The 24,417-nt window shown below is 48.5% G+C and overlaps 2 protein-coding genes across 12 annotated transcripts in view; one reads left to right on the top strand and one right to left on the bottom strand.

Moving 5' to 3' along the window:
• Positions 1-2,284, top strand: part of SCNN1D (sodium channel epithelial 1 subunit delta) — a 29,503-nt gene extending 27,219 nt beyond the window's left edge. For all 11 annotated transcript variants that reach the window (XM_065696695.1, XM_065696696.1, XM_065696699.1 and 8 more), the window contains 3 exons: positions 327-382; positions 651-726; positions 983-2,284. In XM_065696695.1, coding sequence (XP_065552767.1) covers positions 327-382; positions 651-726; positions 983-1,393 — 543 coding nt within the window. In that variant the 3' untranslated portion in view covers positions 1,394-2,284. The remainder of the gene's footprint in view (positions 1-326; positions 383-650; positions 727-982) is intronic.
• Positions 2,285-3,686: 1,402 nt separating this feature from the next.
• ACAP3 (ArfGAP with coiled-coil, ankyrin repeat and PH domains 3) overlaps positions 3,687-24,417 on the bottom strand; it is a 77,221-nt gene continuing 56,490 nt past the window's right edge. The window contains exons 11-26 of the mRNA XM_065696336.1: positions 24,040-24,152; positions 21,947-21,998; positions 21,378-21,478; positions 21,190-21,301; positions 20,434-20,642; positions 20,086-20,155; positions 19,858-19,952; positions 19,271-19,485; positions 18,553-18,657; positions 18,065-18,166; positions 15,403-15,495; positions 15,030-15,250; positions 14,772-14,881; positions 14,307-14,417; positions 14,141-14,202; positions 3,687-5,111 (exon numbers count right to left, since the gene is read on the bottom strand). Of these exons, the coding sequence (XP_065552408.1) occupies positions 5,005-5,111; positions 14,141-14,202; positions 14,307-14,417; positions 14,772-14,881; positions 15,030-15,250; positions 15,403-15,495; positions 18,065-18,166; positions 18,553-18,657; positions 19,271-19,485; positions 19,858-19,952; positions 20,086-20,155; positions 20,434-20,642; positions 21,190-21,301; positions 21,378-21,478; positions 21,947-21,998; positions 24,040-24,152 (1,878 nt within the window). The 3' untranslated portion in view covers positions 3,687-5,004. The remainder of the gene's footprint in view (positions 5,112-14,140; positions 14,203-14,306; positions 14,418-14,771; positions 14,882-15,029; positions 15,251-15,402; positions 15,496-18,064; positions 18,167-18,552; positions 18,658-19,270; positions 19,486-19,857; positions 19,953-20,085; positions 20,156-20,433; positions 20,643-21,189; positions 21,302-21,377; positions 21,479-21,946; positions 21,999-24,039; positions 24,153-24,417) is intronic.

Here is a 24,417-nt window from a genome sequence, read left to right as displayed (position 1 = left end):
TCATGTGATAGAGGTGATAATTACATGTAAATACAACCAATACATTTGGAGAGAGGAAATGATTTGGTGGCATTGCCAGTAAGGGCAGAATTTAAGAACCAGAATACTGCGCACAACTAAACTATCAGTGTGTCTTTCCTTGCTATTGTGGCAAATACAACTACCATATGATAGCTGTCACTATATGCTATAAACTAGTCTATTACATCCTTTGTTATTACTTGCAATGGCCATTTGATTGCTAATGAAATCTACATTTATAAAGCATTAAACATACCCAAGCTCTGAAGGCAGATTGCCGGTAACATACCTCTACTCTGCTGCAGGACTGGGTCCGCCAAGCTCTGAGGCATCAGAATGGGTATAACTCCACCAGCAACAGGTCAGTCACTGTGAGAAGGTGCTCCTCTTAAAACTATGGGTTAACTCTTCATCCATATGGATGAATGTACAGAGTCATCCAGTGAATTCCCCATCTTTGCTCACAGCACTGTGAGGCAATTCCTTCTGTAACCTTTTCCCAAGTTTATGTTTAACACCCTCAGGAAGAAAGCCTGAGCGGGGAGATGAGAATGCCAGACCTCCCTTGCACCAGGTGAATGACATGTGGACATCCCACCATTGCTACCTGCTTCCTTTCTCCACTACAGGAAGGATATTGCCAAGGTGACCATCTTCTACCAGCAACTGAACTACCAGTCTGTGAACGAGTCTCCTTTACTCACAGTAGGTTGCACTACATCAGCTGAAAATGTTGCTACCTGTCATTAGTTACAAGTGGGCTGTGTGGGGTTGGAGGGAGGATTATTTACAGCCCCCAAGATGGGATGGGATTGTTCTTTTTAGGGAAGAGACTTGGAAATGTCCCATTTTACACAATCACACAGAATTGCTCCCCAGATGGCAGGCAGCTTACTGACCTGCAGTAATTCCATGTTCCCAGAGCTGTTTGATAAACACAGCCCATTGATTCTTTCCACAGGAGAATCTCCTTCTGTCCAGCATGGGAAGCCAGTGGAGCCTGTGGTTTGGATCCTCAGTGTTGTCTGTAGTTGAAATGTTTGAGCTGCTCATAGACACACTGGTCTTGTCTCTCCTCTTCTGCTACCAAAGGTTCAGGTCAAGGAAGACAATGAATGTAGCTCACACTCCTGCTATCCCCAGCGTGAGCTTGACCCTAGAGAACTACCGAGTTGTGCAAGAAGAAGCTGCAAAAGGTGATGATTCTGCTCATCCTCACCCTTCTGCAGTGACTGTTGCCGTGGACAGGGGAGATCTGCATCTTCACCCATTCTCCAGCAAGGTGGAAATGCCAGAGCTTTGCTCAGATGTGGTGCTTAATGGATTTAGGTACATGAAGGACAGCACTTTGGGAGTGGAAGTGAATAGCTAAGGGTATGTCTGTGTGCACAGGGAGACTTGGAACTCCCCTATTGCTCAGATGCTGTCAGAAAGGTTGCAAACAGAAACATTCTGTGAGCACTAAACACCACACTGTGAGCTTGGCAATCCTCCTCCAGCTATTACAGTTCATTATTAAATCATCCGTGTGTCCTGGATTCAGGCATCATGCAATGTTCTTTTGCTCCTAATGAGTATCCAGGGAGGGGAGAACTGTTCTTCTCCTCTCTGGGACAGTCGTGGTGTCCTCATAAAAGCCTATTCATAGCATTTAACTTCTAAAGCCTTGTGAGGAAACCAGCCTGTGGCTTTAGACAGGCCCATCTACATTTCACACATGTACTCAAAGGAGAAGTCAGCCTGGCTGTTAAAGGAAAGGATTTCCAGAGGAGGCTGAGGACTGTGTGCTCCTGTCAGTCAGGATGACAGAGCACGTCATGACAAGAGGTGCCTCTGATTGCAGCTTTGCTTCCCAGACACCTCTCTGTCCTTAACGTGGGTATTGGGGACAATGCACAGGATGCTGCTGCTGAGATGCTTTTACATTAATTCAGATGAGACTTAACTATCCTGCAGGTAAGGAAAGGGAAGAAACAGGGTTGAAAACTTCTGTGTGTCACAGGCAAAGCATCAGATTTATTGAGGAGATTAAAATGCTGCATTTTTGTTGCAGCCCGTGTATAAATAGAGATGGTTTAATGTTAATATTTGACAGTAACTTATGTGTACATAAAAGAACACATTTATTTTTGATGATGTTTGCACAGGAGCATTTTACTGTTACGTTCCTGTTCGTGGCTTGCTGTGGAAAACAGGAGTTAACAGGAAATCACTGTGCTTTGTTTTGTAGCTTTTGTAAGTAATAAAATGCTCTGGATACAAACTGTGACTGGGGTTCAGTTTGACTTTGTTTTGCCTTCAACCATTACCTGGGTTTGCTACTGTCTGATGGCTCCTTCTCAATACTGAGAATGGAAAAGGCTTCTTCAGAGTGTCCAGACATTACCTGCAGAAGCCTAAATGCACATGGTCAAATCATGGAAAGAGGTCTGGTTCCAGACACAAAGGTGAGATCCCCATAGCCTCCAGTGTGCTGCTGACCCCAAGATGCTTTTAAAGTCTCACTTTTTTGCTTCATTTGCTTAATTATTTCTGTTTTCATTCACAAGGAGAATCTACAGAGACATGGAGCAAACCCAGAGGAAAGGGGCTGTGAAGCACCAGCCAAGTGACAGTGAACAGGAACACGTGGGCTCCATTGCAGCGGGTGAGTCTGTTTCCCACTGCTTAGCTTTCATCTGGGAGAGTGGCAGCTACTACAGCAGCTTTCCATGAGGGAACAGCAGCTGGAGCAGGGTGCTGACGCTCTGGATTTATACCTTTCCATGGCATCGCTGGGTGATTCAGGCCGTGACTCCCATTTGTGCCTCAGTTTGTGCTCCACGCTGAAATGCACAGCTCAGATGGAAGGAGCTCCAAATGGGTCAGTATTGCAGGGATGATACCACAAGCACTAAGGTATGACCCAGTGAAGGATGTGTAGGGCTGATTTCTCAACTCCAGCAGGGCTCGGGGATGTTCTGTGATACAGAGGTAGCTGCTAAGCTGAAAATGAACCTACACCCTCAGAGAAGGTTGCTCTAAGCTACCTACAGACTAGGCACTTCCTACTTATGCTTAGAAACCATTATTTCATTCTACTAAAGGTGGCACAACCTGGTGTGAAGCAGATTTCCTCCACAGTGCAAGGGCAGGGGAGTCCAAAGCCTGTGTGCACATCCCGCTGTGAGGCTCCATGCTCACCTTGGAGCATCATTCTGGGTCCCTGTGTCTGTGACTGCCTGTGGAGCTGTGTTCTGGTAGGGAGGGGTTTGGCGTTTGTCTCTTAGGAGAAACACGTTGTCAGAAGGACTGCGATGTCTGTTGAGGTGCCCCATTGCTGGAGTGTTTCATTGATAGCATTAATGAAATTAGAGAGTGTCTGAATCAGATAAAGGCCACCAGGAGAGTTCGACTCATATCTCTTTGGGGAACAGTTAATTTCCTTCCTCTTGTCAAGCCATCCACCTGTGCCAGATAAATTTCATATTTAAACCTTCTCCCATTAAAGTGCTTCTCTGGCTTGTGAGCATCTAGAACCAGAAAGACTGCAACATCACCTGCACATGGAGAGCTCCAGAATGGTGTCACCACCAAGGGTGGGAATCCACCCTTGCTTTGCCACCTCAAACCACCCCCTGCGCACTGCCCCTCTGTTGAGGCATCCCAGCTCCCAAAGAGTTCAGAAATGGGCATTTCACAATCCCTGTCTTTATTCTCCGTTCATAGACACTGTTTGTGCGGGAGCTTTTCACTCCCACCTCTTCAAAGCAGGATATATTACATGTCTTAATTTATATAAATCATTCTGACAATGCACTTTATTATGTCATGGTGCCTATACCTGTATAGTCCACACACAACCTCTTGTTAGTTTTGGTACATACGATACTAAAAATGACAACAATAACGCTGAAAGCTGTGCCTTAGGGAAGAGTACAACTCTCCCAGCAGAGGCACAACCAGCAGGAGATGGGGAAGGAAAGAAAGGTTCTGGTCTCATATTGCTTGGGAAGCGTCCATGGAATCAGTATTGTATTTCCTGGTCCATGATAAACCAAACGGCTCCAAGCACTCAGTGTGGAGCTATCCTAAGAGGAGAGTTACACAGTGAAGTGGGTTTGTTGGAGGTCTGGGACCCCACTACAGCTCAGCTGTGTCCTGTGTGGCCTCTCTCCTCCAAGAGGATGGGATGATGGCGTGAGGAGAGCATCCTGCCGCAGGGGATTGCATCCTGTAGCCACTGTGGGAAGCTGGTGACACCCCAGTGGCTGGTGCTGGCTGGGATAGTGTGTCCAGCTCCGGTGACACAGCCACAGAGCAGGAAACCAAGTGTGGGACATCCACTTCTCAGTTTCACAGCACTTCGGACCTGGTCTCCTCTGCACAGTCAATGCTCAGGACCTGTGCTTCATTTGGGGGGATAAATGATTTATGGTCAATGGTTCATGATGCTGCTGCAGTACCACCAATGCCAGTGTCTGCATCCACCCAGGATGGGGAGGTTTTCCCAGGAATAGCAATGCAGAAAGGGCTTAGAGAGCTCAAAGATCACCTTAACTCATTTGAAATTGGGTATTGCAAGGCTGGGACCTAACCCTGCAGTCTGAATCCATCCCTGTTCTGGAATTACCCCTGGAAGCTCTGTCATTGTCCCGGTCAGGACACAAGCAGACACCAGGGAGATCACAGGCTCCTGGGAGAAGCACGTGTGAGCAGAGAACTGCTTTCCTCAGGAGCTGAGCTCAGCTTGCTCCCATGTTCTGCAGCTCAGAGTGTGAGCTTCCAGCAGGCCTCAGCAGAGGGAGGGATAGATGATGGATGGATGGATGATGGATGGATGGATGGATGGATGGATGGATGGATGGATGGATGGATGGATGGATGATAGATGGATGGATGATGTATGTATGGATAGATGATGTATGGATGGATAGATGATGAATGGACGGATAGATGATGAATGGATGGATGAATGATGGACGCATGGATGGGTGGATGGGGCTATCTGCAGGAGTGGCTGAAGTACAGGCTCCTCCTTTTGAGCTTCTCAGGGTTGTTTGAAGCCATGTAAGAGAACTCCCGGAAGATGTCCAGGTACGTGGCATCTCCTGCAAAGATACACAGGAAGAGGCATTAATCCCCTTATTTCTGCTTTGCTTTTCCATCTGCTAACAACAACAGGATTATCCATGAGCTTGAACTATGCAAACTGCTCCCAGGCCTCTGCCTTCGCAATCGGATTGGGGATAATTCCTCCCTTTTAATAACCATGGTTCTTCTTTTCCAGATCCCAAGAGACAGCAGAGAGACTGAAAGGAGAGAGCTGAGTGCTCTGGAAGGCAAAGGTCACTCCTTGTGCTTTATGCAACCAGTTTGCTGGAGCCAGTGCTCAGCCAGGGGCAGAGATAAGGACATTTACTCCTTGTCTGGCTTCTCTTCCAGCAGCCGGACGACCCAGAGCTTGTTGTGGCAGGTACAGCATCAGTCCACCTGCACTGGAACAAAACAACAACCTGTTGAGGGGCACTATCAGGTAATAACAGCTCTCAGTGCCAGGTGACTCAAGGCCTGTCCAAACCACAAGTGAAGGCAAAGAGTTCAGGTGTCCCAGCAGAGGTTCTTGATAGGATCTCCGTCGGTGCAGGGATGGTTTCAGGTTTATGCTGCAATTCTAGGGATAATTGGGCACCCGCATCCCATTAGTGACATCTCTGCTCTGTGTTTGCTGCTTGACATTCTAGGGCAGTTTTGGCCATGGACTAAGCTACTGAGCTAATTTTTACCTGGTGATGAACCCATGTAGCCACAGGGGAGAAGATAAGTGGAAAGATCGCAGGTATTCACTAGCAGCCACCTTTAGTCTTTCACACAGAGCTCCTGTGCCCCTTGTTTGACAGAAGACAAGTCCTGGAGAGTCACCGGAGGGTAGATCCAGAGCTGCAGAGCTCCCAGGCACATCATTGTCCGTGTTGGTGCGGTGCTGAGGGTAATACACAAACTTGGTTCCACAAAGCCAACTTGAGCAGGATCCAGTGTGACCGTGGTGCCCTCTTCCACCTGAGCTCATGGGTGAGCACACTGGGATGAGAGAATTGTCCCTTTGCAGTCTATGAAGTGTCCAGCCCAAAGACCTTGAGAGTATCAGCCCTCAGCATTACCCACATGCACGCGGCAAAGGCTCACAGCACGACCCTCATCCTCAGGTAGGCTTTGATCAGGAGCTGCTGTTTCAGGTACATCAGTGCTCAGGCAATGGCAGGTTTTGTGCCTGCCACAAACCCACCTTGACCTACCTGTGAGCTCCTGATTACAGTCACTTGAGCCTCTCCTTAACAGTGGGACTGAGCCCGTCCCCACTGCCCCACCAGTGCTGTCCTGTGCCTACAAACATGTCCTGATGCTACAGCAAGACCTGGACAACCACCATCCCATCCCACCTCCTACTCTGCCTTTCCTTCTCTGGGTGCATCACGCAGCTTCCCAGCATTCCCACCTGCTCCCTATGTTCCTTCCCTATATAAAATCTCCTCCTTTTCTAGGAGAGACAAAACCCCAGCCCACCCACATAGCAAAGAGGTGACTGCTGTGAGGACAACACTCAGCTCTCCAGGGTTTCTTTAGGATGAGTCTCGAGTCATTAAGCTCACACATCAGCAGCAGGTAAGCAAGCACTGAATGGGCTGATGGAGAGACCCAGGAACAGCCACTACTTCTCTTTGGTGTCCAAGTGGTACCTTAGGCAGTGGGACAGAGAGTTCCTATTGCCTCCTGCCAGATGATGTGGGCAAAATCATGACTATGTCCTTGTTCAGTGAGCTCACCAATCCTCCTCTGTACTGATACAGTATTTATTCTGCTGACACTGAGATTTAACTCCAATTACAAGAATCCTACTGCTGTAGTAAAGCATCAGTCCCAGCTTGGGGAAGATAGCTGAACATTTAATCCTCATTAACTAAAGAGAGAGTCTTTGGGGGATCTGGGTGTCTGCAATCCTATTTCAGTCTCCAATGTGTTTATCCTTGTGAGGTTTGGGGACACCACACTCTGCTTTAAGACAGGAAACAGGGGTGAAGTGGGAGGCAGCAGCAGAGCGAGGAGCAAACCACGTGGCCCCCAAGCTCTGTGCTTATAAATGCACTCTAAGACCATGCAGATCTCAATGCCTTAAATGACTGCAGTAGTCCTGATATCCGTGGATCCTTCCTCTTTAACTACTTCACTGAGTTCATGAGCCTACCTGGACGCATTAACTGGGATGTGTTTGTCCCTCCAAGGGAAAACAGAGGTTATTCCACAGTCCTGGTTTTCTACATTTGTTTTCCATGCCAAGTGTGACAGAAATCATGAGGCCAGGCCAGGCTTTTCTTCTTCTTTTATTTCTCTGCCATAGACACACAGTGTGAGAGAAACCAAGGGGAAGGACTGCACCAAGATATGTGGGGAAGGGTGGTCCATGTGCAGAAGATTCCATGTAGTGCAAGGTCTCCTGTTACAGGATTGCTCATCACATACCAAGCATTGACTGATGCAGGTGCTCTGAAGAAACAGGAATGGGTGGGTTGGGGCAGGGGAGGCTGAGCTGAGCCTCTCACCTTTACCCCAGCCTTCTCCCAAAGCATCCTGAAATCACAGCGTCACAAAAGAGCATCACAGAACCCCAAAGTTAAATGCAGAGCATTACGTGCCATTCCGCTCTATTCACTGCCCTGAAACTCAAGCAGAGAAGGAAAACAGGTTAAAAGGGGCTGGGTTTCTAGATCCAGTTAGTACAGGCAGCAAGGCAAGAAACCCTACACGAATAAATGCCAAAGGAAGAGGGAAGGAGTTTCTCTAGCTTTTTATTAAGAGTGTTTCAAGAGACAAGAGAAGAGCAGGGAAGGGGGAAAAAGGCAGACACCACAGCAACAGGTTTAAAATAGTACAAAGATAATCACAAAGAGAAGATCTGGTTCTGTAGTTACAGTCAGCACAGGCTGTGCGCGGAAAGGGGGGATTAAAAAACGTGGTACAAAGTGGTACTGAAAGCAGGCAAGTGAAGGGGGTTAATAGGTTACAGCGTATTTACAGCCCAGCAGCCAGTGTGCAACAACCACACGGGGCAGCTTCCACTGCCTAAAGAGAGAACTTCTTCCTCTCTGTGCTGTTTCGATAGGAAGGGTTGGAATTCATGGCCAGGAGGAGGCTTTCTCATCCCAAAGGCTCTCACCTATGTAACCCCATGGGAAGAAAGGCTCTACCGTGATTCAGAAGCCACGGGTCTCACATAGTGTGGATTCCTCACCCTGGGATCCATCTAACATCCATGTGCTGTTAGAGGGACACAATGGATTCCAGTCAACTGAGCCCTGGGAATCCACACTAACATCCATGTCCTGTTACAGAGGGACACAATCGATTTGAGTCAGCTGAGGTCTACAGATGTGCTGACACCCAAAGGCAACACATCACTGATGGGAGTGCAGGGATGTACAAACTCAACCTGCTCCTTCACAGCCCTCACTGTACGCTGGTGCCAAGGGCTGGCCGAGGTATGTTTGTGGAGCAAATGCTCCTGCTTCAGCCTCTGCAAACACACGTGGTCCTCCTCATGCCTTGGAAAGTCTCTTATTCCCACCTCTGCCCCTCATTCCCTCCTATAACCATTCAGAGGCTCTGTCTTCCCACTGGGACAGCACTGGGTTTACAGTAATCCCAGCCCAAACTCCCCACAATGCTGAGGAGGACGCAGCAGACTGATGTGAATCCCATTCCTATGGAAACAGCACTCGATATCCTGGAATCTCAAAGGAAAACCTTATTTCTTCAGAGCTCCCACTCTCCTGCTCAGCCCCTTCTCCATGGAACAGCACCACACGCACGACCACTCACACGGACACTTGGCATCAGCCAACCAATGCTTTAACAGCGCGGTTTAATCCCTTCAGCCTCTTTTGTCTTTGGTTGAAAGCAATAATGCTCGGGCAGTGAGGAGGGAAGTGGGTTCAGGGACAGTCGAGCAGCACAGCACCACCAGCAGCTCAGCACAAGACACTTTGGCTGCGTTGTGGCCACTGGACTATAAGTAAATCAGTGCATTCCTTTAGGAGGTCCTGCTTTTCCTTTTGCATAAATAATGGCCATTTTGGCTGGGCTGAGACGTTTCCTCATCTCTCATGCTGAGCACGGCCTCAGCTCCTCAAATCTTTCTCTTTCAAGACAAATTCTCCCAATTCCCTGTTTTCCCTCTGGGCTGCTCGAAGGAATTCCTCATTGCAGAGACCGTCTCAGAGGCAACAGCATGAACATAACCTGAGGCTTCCCTGGGTGACATGTGGAGCTGGAACATGGCATCATCTCCACTTCCCAGCAACCTGAACTCATCCCATTTGGAATCAGAGACGTGGCAGACCCCAAAGATCCAACCCTAGACTGCCTTGTCCAGGCACTTGGTTGTACAGGGTTTGGGTCGAGTCAAACAAAAGCTGGGGCAGGGATGGAACTGTTCAGCCTGATCCCCAAAACTCAAACAGTGACAGAATCCGCATGGCTGAGGCGATGGTTTGGGTCCATTTGTGTTTGGGCAATGCCTGGCATGTTGCTTTCTAGACAAAGGCAGCTCTCCTCATGTTAACTGTGGTTGCAGCCACATCAGATGGATAACACAGGAAGAATGCAAAGAGAGGGGTTTGGCTTTCGATACCTCCAGTGAGGTTGCACAACACAAACCCAGCTGTAGCTGAAGGCACAAAGGAAGGTGCTTGATCCCCACCTTCCTTGGAGCCTGCTCGGCCTTTTCCTTTGCTTGACAAGAAACTCCCTGGCCAACATCCCCACTCTGCCCTCCAAGCCTCCACGCACCCACACACGGACACAGGCACCCAACCACAGGAACACAGAGAACACGGAGAAGTGCCTTTTCCTGGAGAACCTTTTGCTTTAGAAAGTGCAGGCTGGGTGACAGAGATAGTGTTTTGAACCGGAGGCAGTTCTGATGTGTGGAATAGGGAGAGGAAAGGGAGGAGGAAAGAGAGGGAATTGTGTGTGTGAGGGGGGAAAAGGGAGGTTTTGAAGGGTGTTCCCTAAGAAGGCTACAAAAAAACTCCTGACATTAAATACAGACCAACTGTATTGGAGGAAATTGCACTAATCCTCTGGGCACAGCGAGAATAAATTAAACACTCAACAAACAAGTTCACTGCTTAAAAAAGACAGCACAAAACCCATAACAAAAAGAACAAACCCCCCCCCCCAATACTGTATGTAGGAAAAGTGCACAAAGTTGCTTTATACATTGAGAGTCTAAATAAAGTACCCATACAAGTTAAATAGAGAAATTGTCTTGCAAGACACTGCTTTCTGCATCAGTATTTACATTGGCTTTGACTTCGTGTACTTCAGCAGTGAGGCAGAGCTTCAGTGGATCCAACTGGACAGGACTTTTGTCTTGTTCCCCTGAGCCCCTGCTGCTGTGAAATCAAATGACCCAAAGTGGAAGCCACGGCTCCAGTTCTCACTGGCTCACAGCAAGGATCAGTGGTTTCTAACTCTTAAAAGGCTGGAAAAACAACGGGGGCGGTTGAAGATGCTGTACATGGGAAACCAGCCATTGCTGGGCAATGCCTGGGCTGGGATTCAGGAGCACAGCAGGACCATGGCAGTGGTGAAACGTCCATTGCACTTGTGAGCTCGCTCAGGTACCCTGAAAGATGCCAGCTGTGATTCAGTGCCCCAGGAAAGGGCACAGCTTGAGGGGACATCAGCACTGGCAAAGCCTCAGTTGGGGCAGGTCAGTATGAAATGGGATGGGGTTCTCAAAGAGAATTCATGACACAGAATCCCTAACCCAGGAAGCACAGTGGGCTCTTGGCTGAATGCTGGTTCCTGTACCAAGCACTAAGTGCTGATGTGGATGCTGCAGGGTGATCTGCAAGACCCGAGCCTAAGCATAGCACAGTCCTGCTGAAGGCACACCCATGCTTCAGGGCTTTGCTGTATTGCTGCAGGCTCAGCACTGCATCCCATCCTGCTGGACAACAGCATCCAGCACCATCTGAGCTCTGCACAGAGCAGTGAGCATCACAGGATGTTTCACACCAGTGATGATCTGTGACATGACAGACTTGCTCCTGATCCAACCCAGACGGAGAGCAACACCAGCTGCAAAGTGGGCTCCACTGGTAAGGGAGGGGTGTCAATGGGGCAATGACAAGTGAAGGCATCATCATTTGAATGGACCAGAAAGAAGACGAAGCCCAATGCAAAGGACCAAGAGATGAAGCTCCAGTAGAACATAAAGTGGTAATCCTTGTAATGCTGCACAACAAACACCAGCTGTACCTCACATGGGCATCAGGAAGAAAGATTTAACCCAGGGCATATTAAACACCAACTGAAGGATACCAAGTAGCAGCACTGCAGCAACAGCTATGCACAGTGCACATCTGCCTGCATCTGGTATCAAACAGCTGGATGCCTGGGGCCAGCCCTCTTCACTCAGTGATCATGGACTGGTTTGGATTGAAGGGACCTTAAAGCTCATCCAGTTCCAACCCCTGCCACAGGCAGGGACCCCTTCCACTGGAGCAGCTTGCTCCAAGCCTCTGTGTCCAACCTGGCCTTGAGCACTGCCAGGGATGGGTGACAGGATGCCAGAGTCACTTGTGGGAGCTACAATGAGGACATGGTCCCTGCTCCTCTGAACCAAGGATTTCTACATCCTGCATTCCTCTGAAGCTGAACCGCATTTTATGCGCAATGCTCCATCCCATAAGCACCCATCCTGAATCCCTCCTGAGGGTGCCACAGCTGAACAGAATGTGAATATCACCAAGGGACCTGCCCTCTGTCAACTAAGGGCACATCCCACAGCTTCTACTCCAGAGTTCAGAGGGAGCATTGCCTTGTCAGAGGCTATGGGATAGTTTCAGACCAGAAAGGAGCCCCAGGACAGAAAGAGTGGTCTGAAGGAGAAAATGCCATGAAAAGCCAATGATTGAAAGGCTGATGGGGCCAAGTTCATTTGTTTTTGTTTTCCAGGATTGATGGAAGCAGATTGATTGTTATTTATGGAAGCACAAAGGCCCTGGGGCAGCTTTTGCACTGCCATGACCTGCAGCAGCTCCAGCACAGTCACCAGGAGCCTTTCAGATTCACAACTGTGACCGAGCTCAGAACTTGGTGCTCAGCACTGTGCATCCCAAAGGGAACAAGCAGGAAAAAGCTACAAGAAAAAGATGGATTTCAAAACCCAGCCTGTGCAGATGGAAAACTGTAGTCTGGCTGCAGCAGAGCTTGGGACAGCACGTTCCTAAGGAAGCAGGGATTCTCCCATGCACTGAGAGAACTTCTTACCAGAGACTAAAGTGGAATTTATTGTTCCACTTCCAGATGTGAGCATGGACACTAGTGCTGTTGGTTCAGTCTGAGCGCAGCATCTTGAGTGAGGAGCTGGATCCCTGCTGCTTCAGTATCTGAGGACACATGATCTCAATAGAACAGAGCTGTGAAGGTTTATAAAGGGAGCAGCACACCAGCAGCCAGAATAAAACAATATAAAGGACTCAGACAAGTACTGGGTGAAAAACACTCTGTGCACCACTGCTGATGGAATGCAGAAGGATGGGGAACTCTGCCTGGTATTCCTGTGTTCCTTACTAGATCTTGATCCCCTCAAGATCCCAGCACTATCCATAAGGCACAACGGCCCAAGCCCAGAGCCAGCAGCCTGGGAGCCCACGCAGGTAAATACCAGTTGTGAAGTGACAGCCATGAACCCTGAAAAACTGATGTCAGCTGCAGCTAAGGGCATTCCCAGAGGCTCTGACAGGGACACACCTCAGCCTGGCACCCAGAACCCCAGCCAGAGGATACCTGCCAGTGGTACATGTGCTCAGAGCCACTACTGCATGGCTGCACTATCTCTGCAGAGCCACTGCAGCATGATCCCATCACGCAGGCCATAAACACAGCAACAAAGTGCTCCAAGTCAAACCACATTCCCCCACTCCAGCAAAGAATAATCCAAGGAAAGAAACAAAAAGAAGATTCTGCCGGGCACTGGAACTGGGGAACTGGGCCTGCTGCTGAGATGCCCATCTCACACGCATCAGCATGCGGGGGTAGAGCACAGAGGGATGGATACATGCAAGTCGAAGTCTCCTTCACAGAGATGCTAAGTCAGAAATCTGAAGGGAGCAGGAAACAAACTGAACCAAAGTCCAATTGCATCGTGCAGCCACTCGTTCAGGCAGTAGGAGTTGGACGTGGCTTCTCTTCCCTGACAGCAAGCCCATCGCCAGCGACAAGCTTCTCCCAGCCTCAACAGATTAGCACTGCTGCTTCCATAACACTATATGCAGGTTGCACCTTGGCCCTGGAAGCAGGTGAGCTATGGCTTTGACCAGCTAACCACCACAGGCAAAACAAGGGGAGCGTGGCTGGCGTAGTCCTGAGAGCAATCGAGGTGAGGAGCCATCGCTCTCAATCTTACCCCTTCCGTTGTGCCTTCTGGAGCAAATCTCTCTCTGCCCCTCAAAACAGCCTGGTCCTGACTTCGAGGTCATTTTTAGCTTTGCAAGCTGCTGCAGCAGTTCCATGGGTGAGCAGGCTGCTGGTCATGCTGCCAGGCCAGAGGGCTCTAGGGCAGAATCCCTCCCAGACTGTTCAGATGAGAACTCAGTGCATGGAAACCACACTGAAGCAGAGAGAGGTCTGACTGTATCATTGGTGGGCTCCTCCTGGTGATAGAGGGTTTCCTTTTCTTGTTTTCATTTTAAATGCTAAACTCACCTCCCATACTTTCCACACACTCAAGTCCACGTGCCATGGTCTGTGGTTATGCCCTAGGAGTCTCCTATACAAAAATCAACCATCCAGTAGTCAAGCATGAGAACTTAACGCTAACAGGAAAGATCCCTTTTCCTTCCTGCGTGCATCTCAACCTATAAGTGCAGGCATCAAAAACAGACCAATCTGCAAGAAACACCAAGATACCAAGGATGGGGCTTCTCAGGGCTTCTACAAGTTCAGCCCAACTTCAAGACAGCAAAGGGGAGGTGGGGGAATTGTCACTAACACTCATCTATATTAAGGCTGATGAACTCCTGTATACATTTCCTGTACTGCAGCTCAGTAGGGCTGTTGCTGGGATATTGACCTGGTTGTCCAAAGGGCCCCTCTGCTTCTCGCATTTCCTCGTTCATCCGAGCCAGACGCAGCCTAGAGAGAAAGCACAAGAGAGAGGGGTTTGGTTATTCCTCCCCATGGCTATTTACAGGCAGTGCTCCTCTGCACATGCACTGCCAAGTCCTGGCTGCACTTACAAGGTGACTATGTCTGCATTGGCTGCTTGAACTGCAATGCTGAGCGGGTCCTGCCCATCACCATCCACCGCGTGCTGATTTGCTCCTCGCTTGAGGAACAAGCAGACCTGACTGTACAAGGGAAAGAAAAGACCATCAGAGCACAATTCCAGCTCCCCACCCCACGCTGATGTAGGCAGAGGGCACTGTCTTTCTCTAGGCAGATACAGCTTCACTTGTATTGGTCTAAATCAGGACATGCTGCACTGGCATGGAGAAAGGAATGGGTGTACAGTGGCCCAATTACCCCCATCTATCAATATGGGGACAAATATCCTTAAAGATAACCAAAAGGGCATGCTTTACAATAACCAATTCACCAAACGCCAGCTCCCCTGCCCACCTCACCCCATGGCTCCCAGTCTTAAGGCTGTACCTCAATCCAAGGGTGATGGAGCACATCACAGCAACGTGCAAAGAACTTACCCAGTGTGTCCCAGGTATGTGGCGTGGTGCAGGGGAGCTCGGCCTCGGATATCTCTTTGGTTAACATCTGCCCCATTCTGCAGCAGGAATTCACAGGCTATCAAGGAGCCCTGGCAAGAGAAAGGGGGATTTCTAACCTAATTCAGGCAGCAGTACTGAGAGGATACATGAGCGTGTACCAGGCTGTAAGTTGGCCACGGTCAGTGCACCCTGAACTAGAGTCAAGACCTCCCATTCCCAGCCACTAGCACAACATACCCCCATCACAGCTTGAATCAGAGGAGTTTTGTTCTCATCTTCATCATTCACCCAGTTGATCTCAGCCCCATTTGCAAGTGCTTCTGCCATGAGAGGCAGGTTTCGGGCTTGTGCTGCCTTGTAGATCAACAAGCCAGGATGTAGCTCCCTCAGGTCCTCCAAATCTGATGCTTCTTGTTCAATCTCTGCTTCACCACTTGACTCCTCTGACACCTCACACTCTAAGAAGAGTAAAGGATAGAAAGAGATGATCCAATAGCTTCAGATTTCCAGTTTCTTCTGTTCCCTGTTGTTCTTGGCACCAGGCAGCCCTGACCATCCATCCTGCCTTAGCATTAGCTGCCTCCCCACACTTGTGGCCTGTGACACCCACCTTCCTCTGTCACACTGTCCACCACAGAGCCAAACACCAGGATATCCGTGCTGCCATCTGTGCTCCCTCCAAGTCCACTGTCACTGCTCAGACCTGCAGGGCCAACAGAAGACAAACCAAGCCCATTTTAATACCCTGGCATTCCAGTACCAGGCACAGCTGAGACCACAGGGGAAAAGGGCTGCGCAGAACGTCACACACACACTGCAGCGAGGGAGAGGGGGACTGCTATCCCATTTAGCCCCACTCAATAACACTGCCCAAGGAAAAATGGCAAAGCCTTATAGTGTCTGTGTCCCCACGCTGCCCTTCATGCAGGGATGCTCCAACATTGCCATGGCACTTTGGACTGCTGAGACAGCCCCTGCTGCAATCCATGAGGGACGCCGTGACGTAGACTGGAGCAGAGCAGCAGCAGAGACAACTTTGCAGCAGCTTATGCAGTGTCAGAAGCAAAAAGACATCCCTCTGCTTTTACCACTGGTAATCTCAGTTTCTACTCTATCCATGGTCTCCCCAGAGCTTTGCAGTTGTCACTTGCCAATGCACTGCTCTTGTGACAGATTACTGAGCACGACTGGGGCAAACATCATCAACATTGTATATCTCAAGGCCAAACTCCTAAAACATTGTCCATTGGCTCATTCACCTTCACAGACATCCCCTCCTGTTCCCTACAGTGCTTCCCACCTTCCCTGCTTACCTGATGAATGTTACAAAGACAAGAAACAGAGTCAGGAAGAGGTAAAGCGATTTGCCCAAGGACACGCAATGTGTCAGTGGCAGAGAAACTTGGTACCTTTGCAGCCTGCTCTCAAAAGCAGTCAAGAAAATGACAGGAAGACAGGAACTGCTCCTGTGGGAGCATGGACGGCACATCCCCTCTGCCCCAGGGGATGCCTGGACCTCTTGGGAACTCCATCTGCATTCAGCTTCTTGCTGCTTTTAACTTCCCAATGACTGTAAGGGTTGGGGGTGTCTGTCCTCCCACAACTCAAGAGGTTAAGTCCCCCTGATCTACCCCAAGACCTACCCTCCAACCTCTTGTGATTAGGGATTAAAACACGCTGACAAAGTTCCTAAAGTATGAGCTGAGTACTCTTTGCAAAGAGCAAAGGGAAAACAGCAGGGAAGGCTGCAAGAACTACAGATCTGAGCCTGGAAACAAGCAGAAAAAGACACCTTAACCTTAAAGGCTGTCTGTTGAAATCTTCAAGCAGCTACAGCTAGGACCCAGGTAAAGAATACTATCTGAATCAATGGTCCTGACATTCTGGCTCACAAGTAATCCTTTGGCACTGTTCAACAGCCAAAGGAAATAATGAAGCTACAACAGGGAAGGTTTGAAGTGGCACCCATTGGATTTGCTGTCAGGAAAATCACTGCTGGTTTTTGCAGAAAGGAAGCACGGTGCTTGGTGAGATTGTGCTCTGCATTGTCAGAACAATAAAGAGTGACTCCAACAAGTCTAGAGCTACATTCAAGCAAGAAAGAAGGATCTGGCTCCCATCACACAAACATTAATACATCAGATTCCCGGTTCTGTTCCCACTGAATCAGTGATAAACTCCCATTTTCTTCTATCAGGCTGTGGAGCAACTCTGAGGTCTTGCATCCCCCGAGTACTGTTTCTGTTGTCTAATAACCCTAAATTCCTTGAGACTGGAAGAGCCCGTAAGGCACTGATTCAGACAAGCACTGAAGCATCATCTTCTTGATGTTGAGATAACACGTACTTGTAGGAAAGCCTCTCATTTTCTGCCGTGCTGACTCAGGGCCCTAAGTATTTCTCAGAAGTTCATACAATAACAAGCAACTGAGCTGGTAGGTAAGAAGTTACCAGTCCTCAGCTAAGTATGATAATGGACTACAGGACTGCTCTGTGAAGATGTGGGGCATTTGAAGTAAACACTTCTCACTTCCTATTTGCCATGAGATCCCATCTGCAGAGGACTGGATCCTTTATCATATTTGAGGGACAGTTGATCCTTTAAGATGTAGTAATGACTGCCAAGTCAAGTAAGATCTTTCTCCAAGTGAGACCCAACTTGGGGTACTCTGAACAGTTCTGGTGTTCCCAGCACAAGAAGGACATGGAACTGTTGGACATAGATCAAGTCCAGAGTAGGGCCATGAGGATGATCAGTGCCTGGAGCACCTCCCATATGAGACAGGATGAGAACATTGCGGCTGGAGAAGCTGCATGAAGGCCTGAGAGCAGCTTCCAGTGTCTGAAGTGGGCCACAGGGGTGCTGGAGAGGGACTCTTCATCAGGGACTGTAATAATAGGACAAGGAGTGATGGGTTCAGACTTAAACAGGGGAGACTTCGGTTAGATATAAGGAAGAAGTTCTTTCCTGTGAGTGATGAGGCCCTGGCACAGGTTGCCCAGACAAGCTCTGGCTGCCCCATCTGGAACTGGATGATCTTAAGGTCTTTCTTTTCCAACCCAAACTGGTCTATGCAGGAAACCCTAGGAAGCTTTCCTGCCTTTTGAAAGCCTACCGTCTGTCTTTCCCACAGGGGACTGACAATTCCATGATTCTGTGTACCGTTCCAATCATTTGGCTGAAAGAAAACACAAAACTGCTTCTGAAGCTTGGTTTGGAACAGTAAAATTTGGGTGTCTCTTTTGCTGCTAGCTGCCAGAGCGTCACCTTACCTCCGTCCAGGAGGAACGGCGTACCGCTCCCACCGGGACCAATGCCACTGCCACTCCATGGGCCAGCTGCTAGCGGATGCTGCATAGAGATGTGGCTGGCACCTAGAGGAAGGTGGACGGAACATGAGGGGAGTTCATCGTCACAAACACAAAAAGAAAAACTGTCCAGAGTAGGACTTGTTAAAAAAAAAAAAGGAGGAAAAAAATTAAAAGCCAAAATTAAAACCAGGAAAAAAAAAAAGCTGATGGAATGCAGAAGATGTTGGGAAAAAAATCCCACCAGAATGCAAACACCAGGGACTGACTGGGTATTAACAACAGAGCAATGGGTTGGAGTTTGTGTAACTAACTCCCCATCACTCTTCTGACATAGTTACCCTCTTCTCCAGTGAGGCCGATACCTTCCCTTATTTCTGGTGCTATGCACGTGCCCTGGCAGAGCTGGAGGTGAAGTGTGCCAGGAGCAGGGGTACTTTCTTTGTACTTACTACGTGGGCCGGAGCCAGCACCAGTGTCAAAGTAGGAGAAGAGAGAGTCCAGCTCATCAGGGCAGAAGAGGGAATCTCGGCGGAACTTCCTCTCCAGCGTAGCTGCTGTTTCACACACAGAGATATGAAATACACAGTTCATAACATGCAAGTGAGAGTTCTGCAGCTGTATTTACACAGGCTGAGCTTACACATCCAATGCAACCCAGTGTCCAGTGCCATACTCATGCCCACATACACCATGATCAAAGTACAACAAAGAACTGACCACAGGAGACACACTGCAGACCAAGTCATCCCAGAGCATCCTGAGCAGCCAGAACCCTTTAGAAGCATGGCCTCTCTTACAGACCAGGTAAAAATCAAAAGTATTTGAAACTTATTACAAAGCAGGAAGCTGGGATACAAAAGAAAATGCACAAAGCAGCATATATATGGTCATATATATATATGTATCACCCTATGCTGGATATCCTTAGTGTAATCATCTCTTCCTTTAGCCACAAAAACCTCCTTAAGCAGATGGAAAATGATAAGAAGTGGTTCTAAAGACCCATGTCAACAAAATTTGTGCAACAGCATTTTGCTTCTACCTCTGGCAGGCTTGCAGGTCCTAAAGCCAGGGCCCCACAGTGTTGTAAGGGCAGCTGTGTACACACCTACAGAGTGGTGGACAGGCCATGCTCTGCATGGGGAGCAGGGAGAAGAGGGTTCCCACCTGAGGACAACATGGCTGGTGATGCGTTGCCTGCTTCGTGGCGGTACTTCCTACGAGCTGTGGGTGCTTTGGTGGTGCTGTTGTTCCTCTGGCACTTCTTCACACACCAGCGCCGAGGTTTCCGCTCATTCTCTGTTAGTGTCTCCCCATTTGGCAGCTTCTTGAGGAATTTCTTCTCCACATACTTCACTTTGATCCAGGCTTCCTTGTCCTGCCTAAGAGGAGAGCGGCATAAAGCTGCTCACAGCAACATCATTCACCTAAAGCAAACCTAAATGCTCCATCCCTGGCAGTGTTCAAGGTCAGGTTGGACAGAGCCTTGGGTGACATGGTCTAGTGTGAGGTGTCCCTGCCCATGATAGGGGGTTGGAACTGGATGATCTTAAGGTCTTTTCCAACTGTAATTATTCTGTGATTCTAAAAGCAACACTACATGCTTCAGTACATGTATTTGCATGGTCTCAGAGCAAGTGGAAACCCAGCAAGCCCTGGTTCCCAAGCATGCTTCAGCAGGTTGCTGGCTAGTAATGTCCCACTGACCTTTCTGAGAGTCAAGCTCAGGCTAGAAACAGAGGGACTGGACTCACCTGGAGCTCCCTGATGTTGGCTTCTTAAGTCCCAACTCTTCACATTGTGCCTCATAAATCTGATTCATGGTGCTGTTCCCCAGCTCACACATCAGCTGCAATGTAACAGGGAACAAATGAAATCCTCAGATGAGGAGTTAAATTCCCCCTAGTCTAGCTTCCCACCAAGTAAGTCTCCCTCCATGTCCAACATTTATCCATCTCTTGATGTTAAAAGCCAACACTCACCTTCAGCAACTCTGGCTCCCAGGAGTCCAGTGTGAGAGATCGGACCTTGGAGCAGTGAACACCCAGGCTCCTATTTATCCAAAAGGAAGAAAATTGAAATGGTTACATGCCTCAAAACAGAACTTCTCATGCATCATAAGATGAACAAAATCAGTCCAGTTCTTGTGTATTTATCTATGCAGATTTAGTTATAGCAGAGTTTTATGCATATGCATACACAGATGTGCATCACTTTTGGATCTATCTGTACCAACATTATGATCAGTTATAATTCAGGCTCCACTGTTCTTTCCAGGAGCTTGCAATCCATCCGTGCCTGGCAGCACACAGCACACATGCACACAGTACCTGTGGATCCCAGAGCACTCGATGCACAGCAGAATGCCCAGGTTGATACTGGCCCAGCGAGGATCTGGCTGACCACAGTCACAGCACTGGTCATTCCCAGGAATGCTCTGCACTCTCTGTAGGATGGATTCTCCTTTCACACTGCGCTCCCGGGAGTCGCTAGCGGAATCAATGCTGCTGGTTGATGGGGAAGCAGTCCGGTCCAGTCTCTGCAGGGAAAAAAGGGATCTAGAATTCTGCAGAGGACTCTGGAACAAACCAGAGCTTTGCATAGCAGAGGCACTGATAGGAAGCATTACCTGAAGAACAAACTAAGGCCAGTCCAGGAACGGAACAGGTAAAGCCTCATTAATGTCTATTATTACCCCAAGGCTGTGCTGCACCCCATCCCTGCTCTGGCAGCATGCAAACCCCTGCTATCACTGTGCATTGCTTGCACTTGTTTGAGATAGGGAGCAAACCCTTCACAGGGGAACTGAATTCCTAGGTGCACATCAATCCACAGTGATGGTAAGAAAGTGAAGATGTCAGGACACAGATTTAAAGCCTTGCCTTTCTCCCAGCCCAGCTTTACAAGCTTGGCTTTGTTGGTGAATAATCGTTGCCTTTGAGTTCATACTGACACCAACTCCCTTCCTTGAGGGCAGAAGTATTTCCCAACAGTCCACATAGACACACAGGACCTGCCACAGCCCAAAAGGCCAGTATCAGGGTTCTGAGGTACAACTATGGATCTTTCATGACCCTCTCACTCACTTCAATATAGTAGCTGTCAGGACTCTCCCGGTATGCAGAAGCGATGCTCGCTTGCACAGCCTGGATCCAGGCCTGACGCAGCTTCTCCGAGTCAGCCTGCAGCATGCAGCTCCTGAGAACGAAGGAAATGAGTTGGAAAGAGAAGGACAGGGTTCCACTTCCTCAACACAGACATTCCATAGACATACTTGGTAGGCGAGACGACCTCAAAGCAAAACCTCCTCTCAATGTCTTCACATGGCTTGACAGTACAGAGCCGCAGGTCTTCTACCACAACTGTGAGGACATCCTGAAAGGGTGAGAAGAGGTGGCTTTGTTGGCTCCCTCAATCTGTGTAGGACACAATCAGGCCTCTCAGAAAACTCCTTCCCAAACCCTGCTGGTTTAGCATATGCTGAGTCCAGAAGAGCAGAGCCAGCCAACCACTGTGTAACTCCAGGGCAATAGGAAGGGGCTATACAGAATCAAAGCATGGGACAACATGAACCTGAACTGGCGGGCTTAGTGGGGACTTCAACTTCCTCTGCTGAACAGGGGTATTTAGGATGCCACATATACCATCTGCTGCCACTGAGATCTCAGCACAGTCTAACTTTAGAGCACAATAATACCTGAATAGGCTTTCTGTCCCTCTGATGCAATTCCACCCCACACTCCTTCCGCTACACTCCCCAACCATGGTTGGAAGTCCCCAGCAAAGCAGGATACCAGACAAGTTGGCTAATCTGCCAGCATCATCTCAGGCAGCCTCACTGACCTTTAGCTTTTTCTGGTACACCAGCTGACTGTTCTGTATGGAGAACCACCTCCTGAGGGAAGACAGACAGACAGACATCAGAATTGAACAGTACTAGCAGTTTGCTGTGGCAGAGCAGGTATCTCTCCATCTTAAGAGCGTGATTTATTTCAAAAAGCTGGAAAGTAACGCCACAGGAAAGCTCACACTTCTCCAGTGCCCTCCCTCAGAAAACAAGAAAGGATTTCCAGCCTTAGGGAATAACTCCTGGCATCAGGATGCTATGATGGCAAGCGTTCTAGATACATCAGTGGATAGCAAGAAGGAAGGAAAGACAGGGAGAAACAGAGTAGGGCAGTCCCATGTTACTGCCTATGATTTCTGGGGCAACAAACAGTGTCTGCACACCGGGGCAGGCAGTAAATCCAGTGCCTGTGGGGCATGTTGCACTGGTTAGGGCACACTTCCATATGTGCTCAGTGGGTACACTGACATTTACTGTGGAAGCTGGTCAAACAATGCCAAAGCTCCTGTTTCCTCTACAGGCAGGTATGTGTGAAGGAAGTCTACCTTCTTAGGAGGAAACAAATCACCAGCTAGCAACTTTCCACTAAAATACAAGTGACAGAAGGTCCACGTGATGCTGACAGCAGAGATAATTCTCTGGTGTCTTAATCCAAACCCCCATGTCATTTCCTCATTCCAAGATACAGCCTAAGATTGCTAAATGCAATCTGGTCACCTTCATGGAGGGCAATGGAAACCACCACCATCTCTAAGGTTTAGGAAGAAGGTACTGGAATACCTGAGCATAGAGAGTCAGAGGCTTGCAGCAGGATGTTATTTAGAGCATGTACTACACATTCTGTTTGCAAATGAACTAGGTTCCTTGGGAAAATGAGATGAGAGAGGGTTCTCTTTGCCATTGCTGAAATATTAAATAAATAAAAGACAACAAAAAGATTTGACACATCTGGGGAGAAACGGGAAAATACAAGTACTTGGAGGCCACACCGGAGCATGTATTTCTGCCTGGTGATGGCTCCCAGCCTGATATCCCAAACTGTGGATTTTGTTGTTCTTTTTTCCTGCCCCCTCCTGCTGACAGGAGGGGGAGGCACAAACAGTGAGTAGCTAAGTGACAGTGAGAAGGTGATGAGTAGGCTGCAGGAGCTGTGAATAGCTCAGATGCAGGCAGATATGGCTAAGAGTGGGTGGGTTTGAGGAGACAGAGATGGCTGTGGGGAGGCTACAGACTGTGTATGACTGAGATGTAGGAAGATACAGGGAGGAACCATTCCTCTCTATCACAAAAGTCAAGCACAGGTCTGGATATTAACACAACATAGTCTGAATGTACCTCATAGCCAAGTAAAAGACCTCTTAATATTGTAATATCTCCCTGTTATGTGAGAGCAGGAAATGTAGGTCAAAAAGGCATTGATCTCATGCATTAGAAACTCATGGGAAGGGCTTGAATCGTTTTGCACAGCCGTGTATGAAACCCATTGACTCTCTCAAGGGAAGCTAAACACATAAATATCAACCGAGGCTAGAGCATGAAATCTTTGCTTCCACCTCCCCAAGGTCTCTGGCAGCTGCAGACACTCCTGACTAGTGCAGGCAGCACATGGCATTCCCAGTCACCCATCAGATGAAGCAGAATTATTAAGAGCAGGGTCAGGGCACTGAAAGCCATTTCCCAGCTCCCAGCAGCACAGTTGGTGTCTCCACTCTCCCTGTTTCAGAAGAGACAGGTTTGATTCTCATGGCATGTCTTGCTGTGTTACGGTATTTCTCTTAATTGTTGCATAGCTTTCCCAGGGCAATACCTGAGCTGACTGTGCCTTATCTTCCCTGAATGGAACCTGGTCACTCTTCCACTGTAGAAAGCATTCCTGGGGTTTTAATTCCCTGGCATTTACTAAGATGCAGAACATGAGCTTGCTCATTCCATGACACAGCCTCAGAGGAATATACAGCTTAGAATCTTTCCAGTGATAACAACAGTTGCTAAGATGCCCCTAAAAGTGAAGTGTGCTCCTTTGCAGGCAGTATTAATTGTGCTCAAGAGTCTCAGCCCAAATATCAAATGAATATGAGTTATTACTCACCGATTCCATGTTTTGAAAGCATTGCTAGCTCTCTTGAAGAGGTAGCCTTCCATCACCACTCCATTTGGGGCATCAACATTAAACTCCACCTTCGAGTCATCATAGGAGAAGTCCTGCAAACAGAAAGAGACTGAGACTCTAACACAACAGCACTCTGCAGGACCAAGATGAAGATGAGCTTAGTAAAAATATCAAGAAGAGAAAAACATCTATGTAAATCCTAAGGTTCAGGCAGAGCTGTCTGCCACACCATATCCCTATGCCTTAGTGGGCTGCAGCCATGAATAGCAGTCACGAGCTATTCTCATTCCAGTAAGCTTATGTGACCTTATTTTTTGCCTAAAGCAAATACATGCTGTATTTCTCTGCTCTGGTAGC

The sequence above is a fragment of the Lathamus discolor genome, chromosome 16 (genome assembly GCF_037157495.1).
Source record: "Lathamus discolor isolate bLatDis1 chromosome 16, bLatDis1.hap1, whole genome shotgun sequence".
NCBI classification, from domain to species: domain Eukaryota; kingdom Metazoa; phylum Chordata; class Aves; order Psittaciformes; family Psittacidae; genus Lathamus; species Lathamus discolor.
This window is presented reverse-complemented; position numbering and strand designations above follow the sequence as displayed.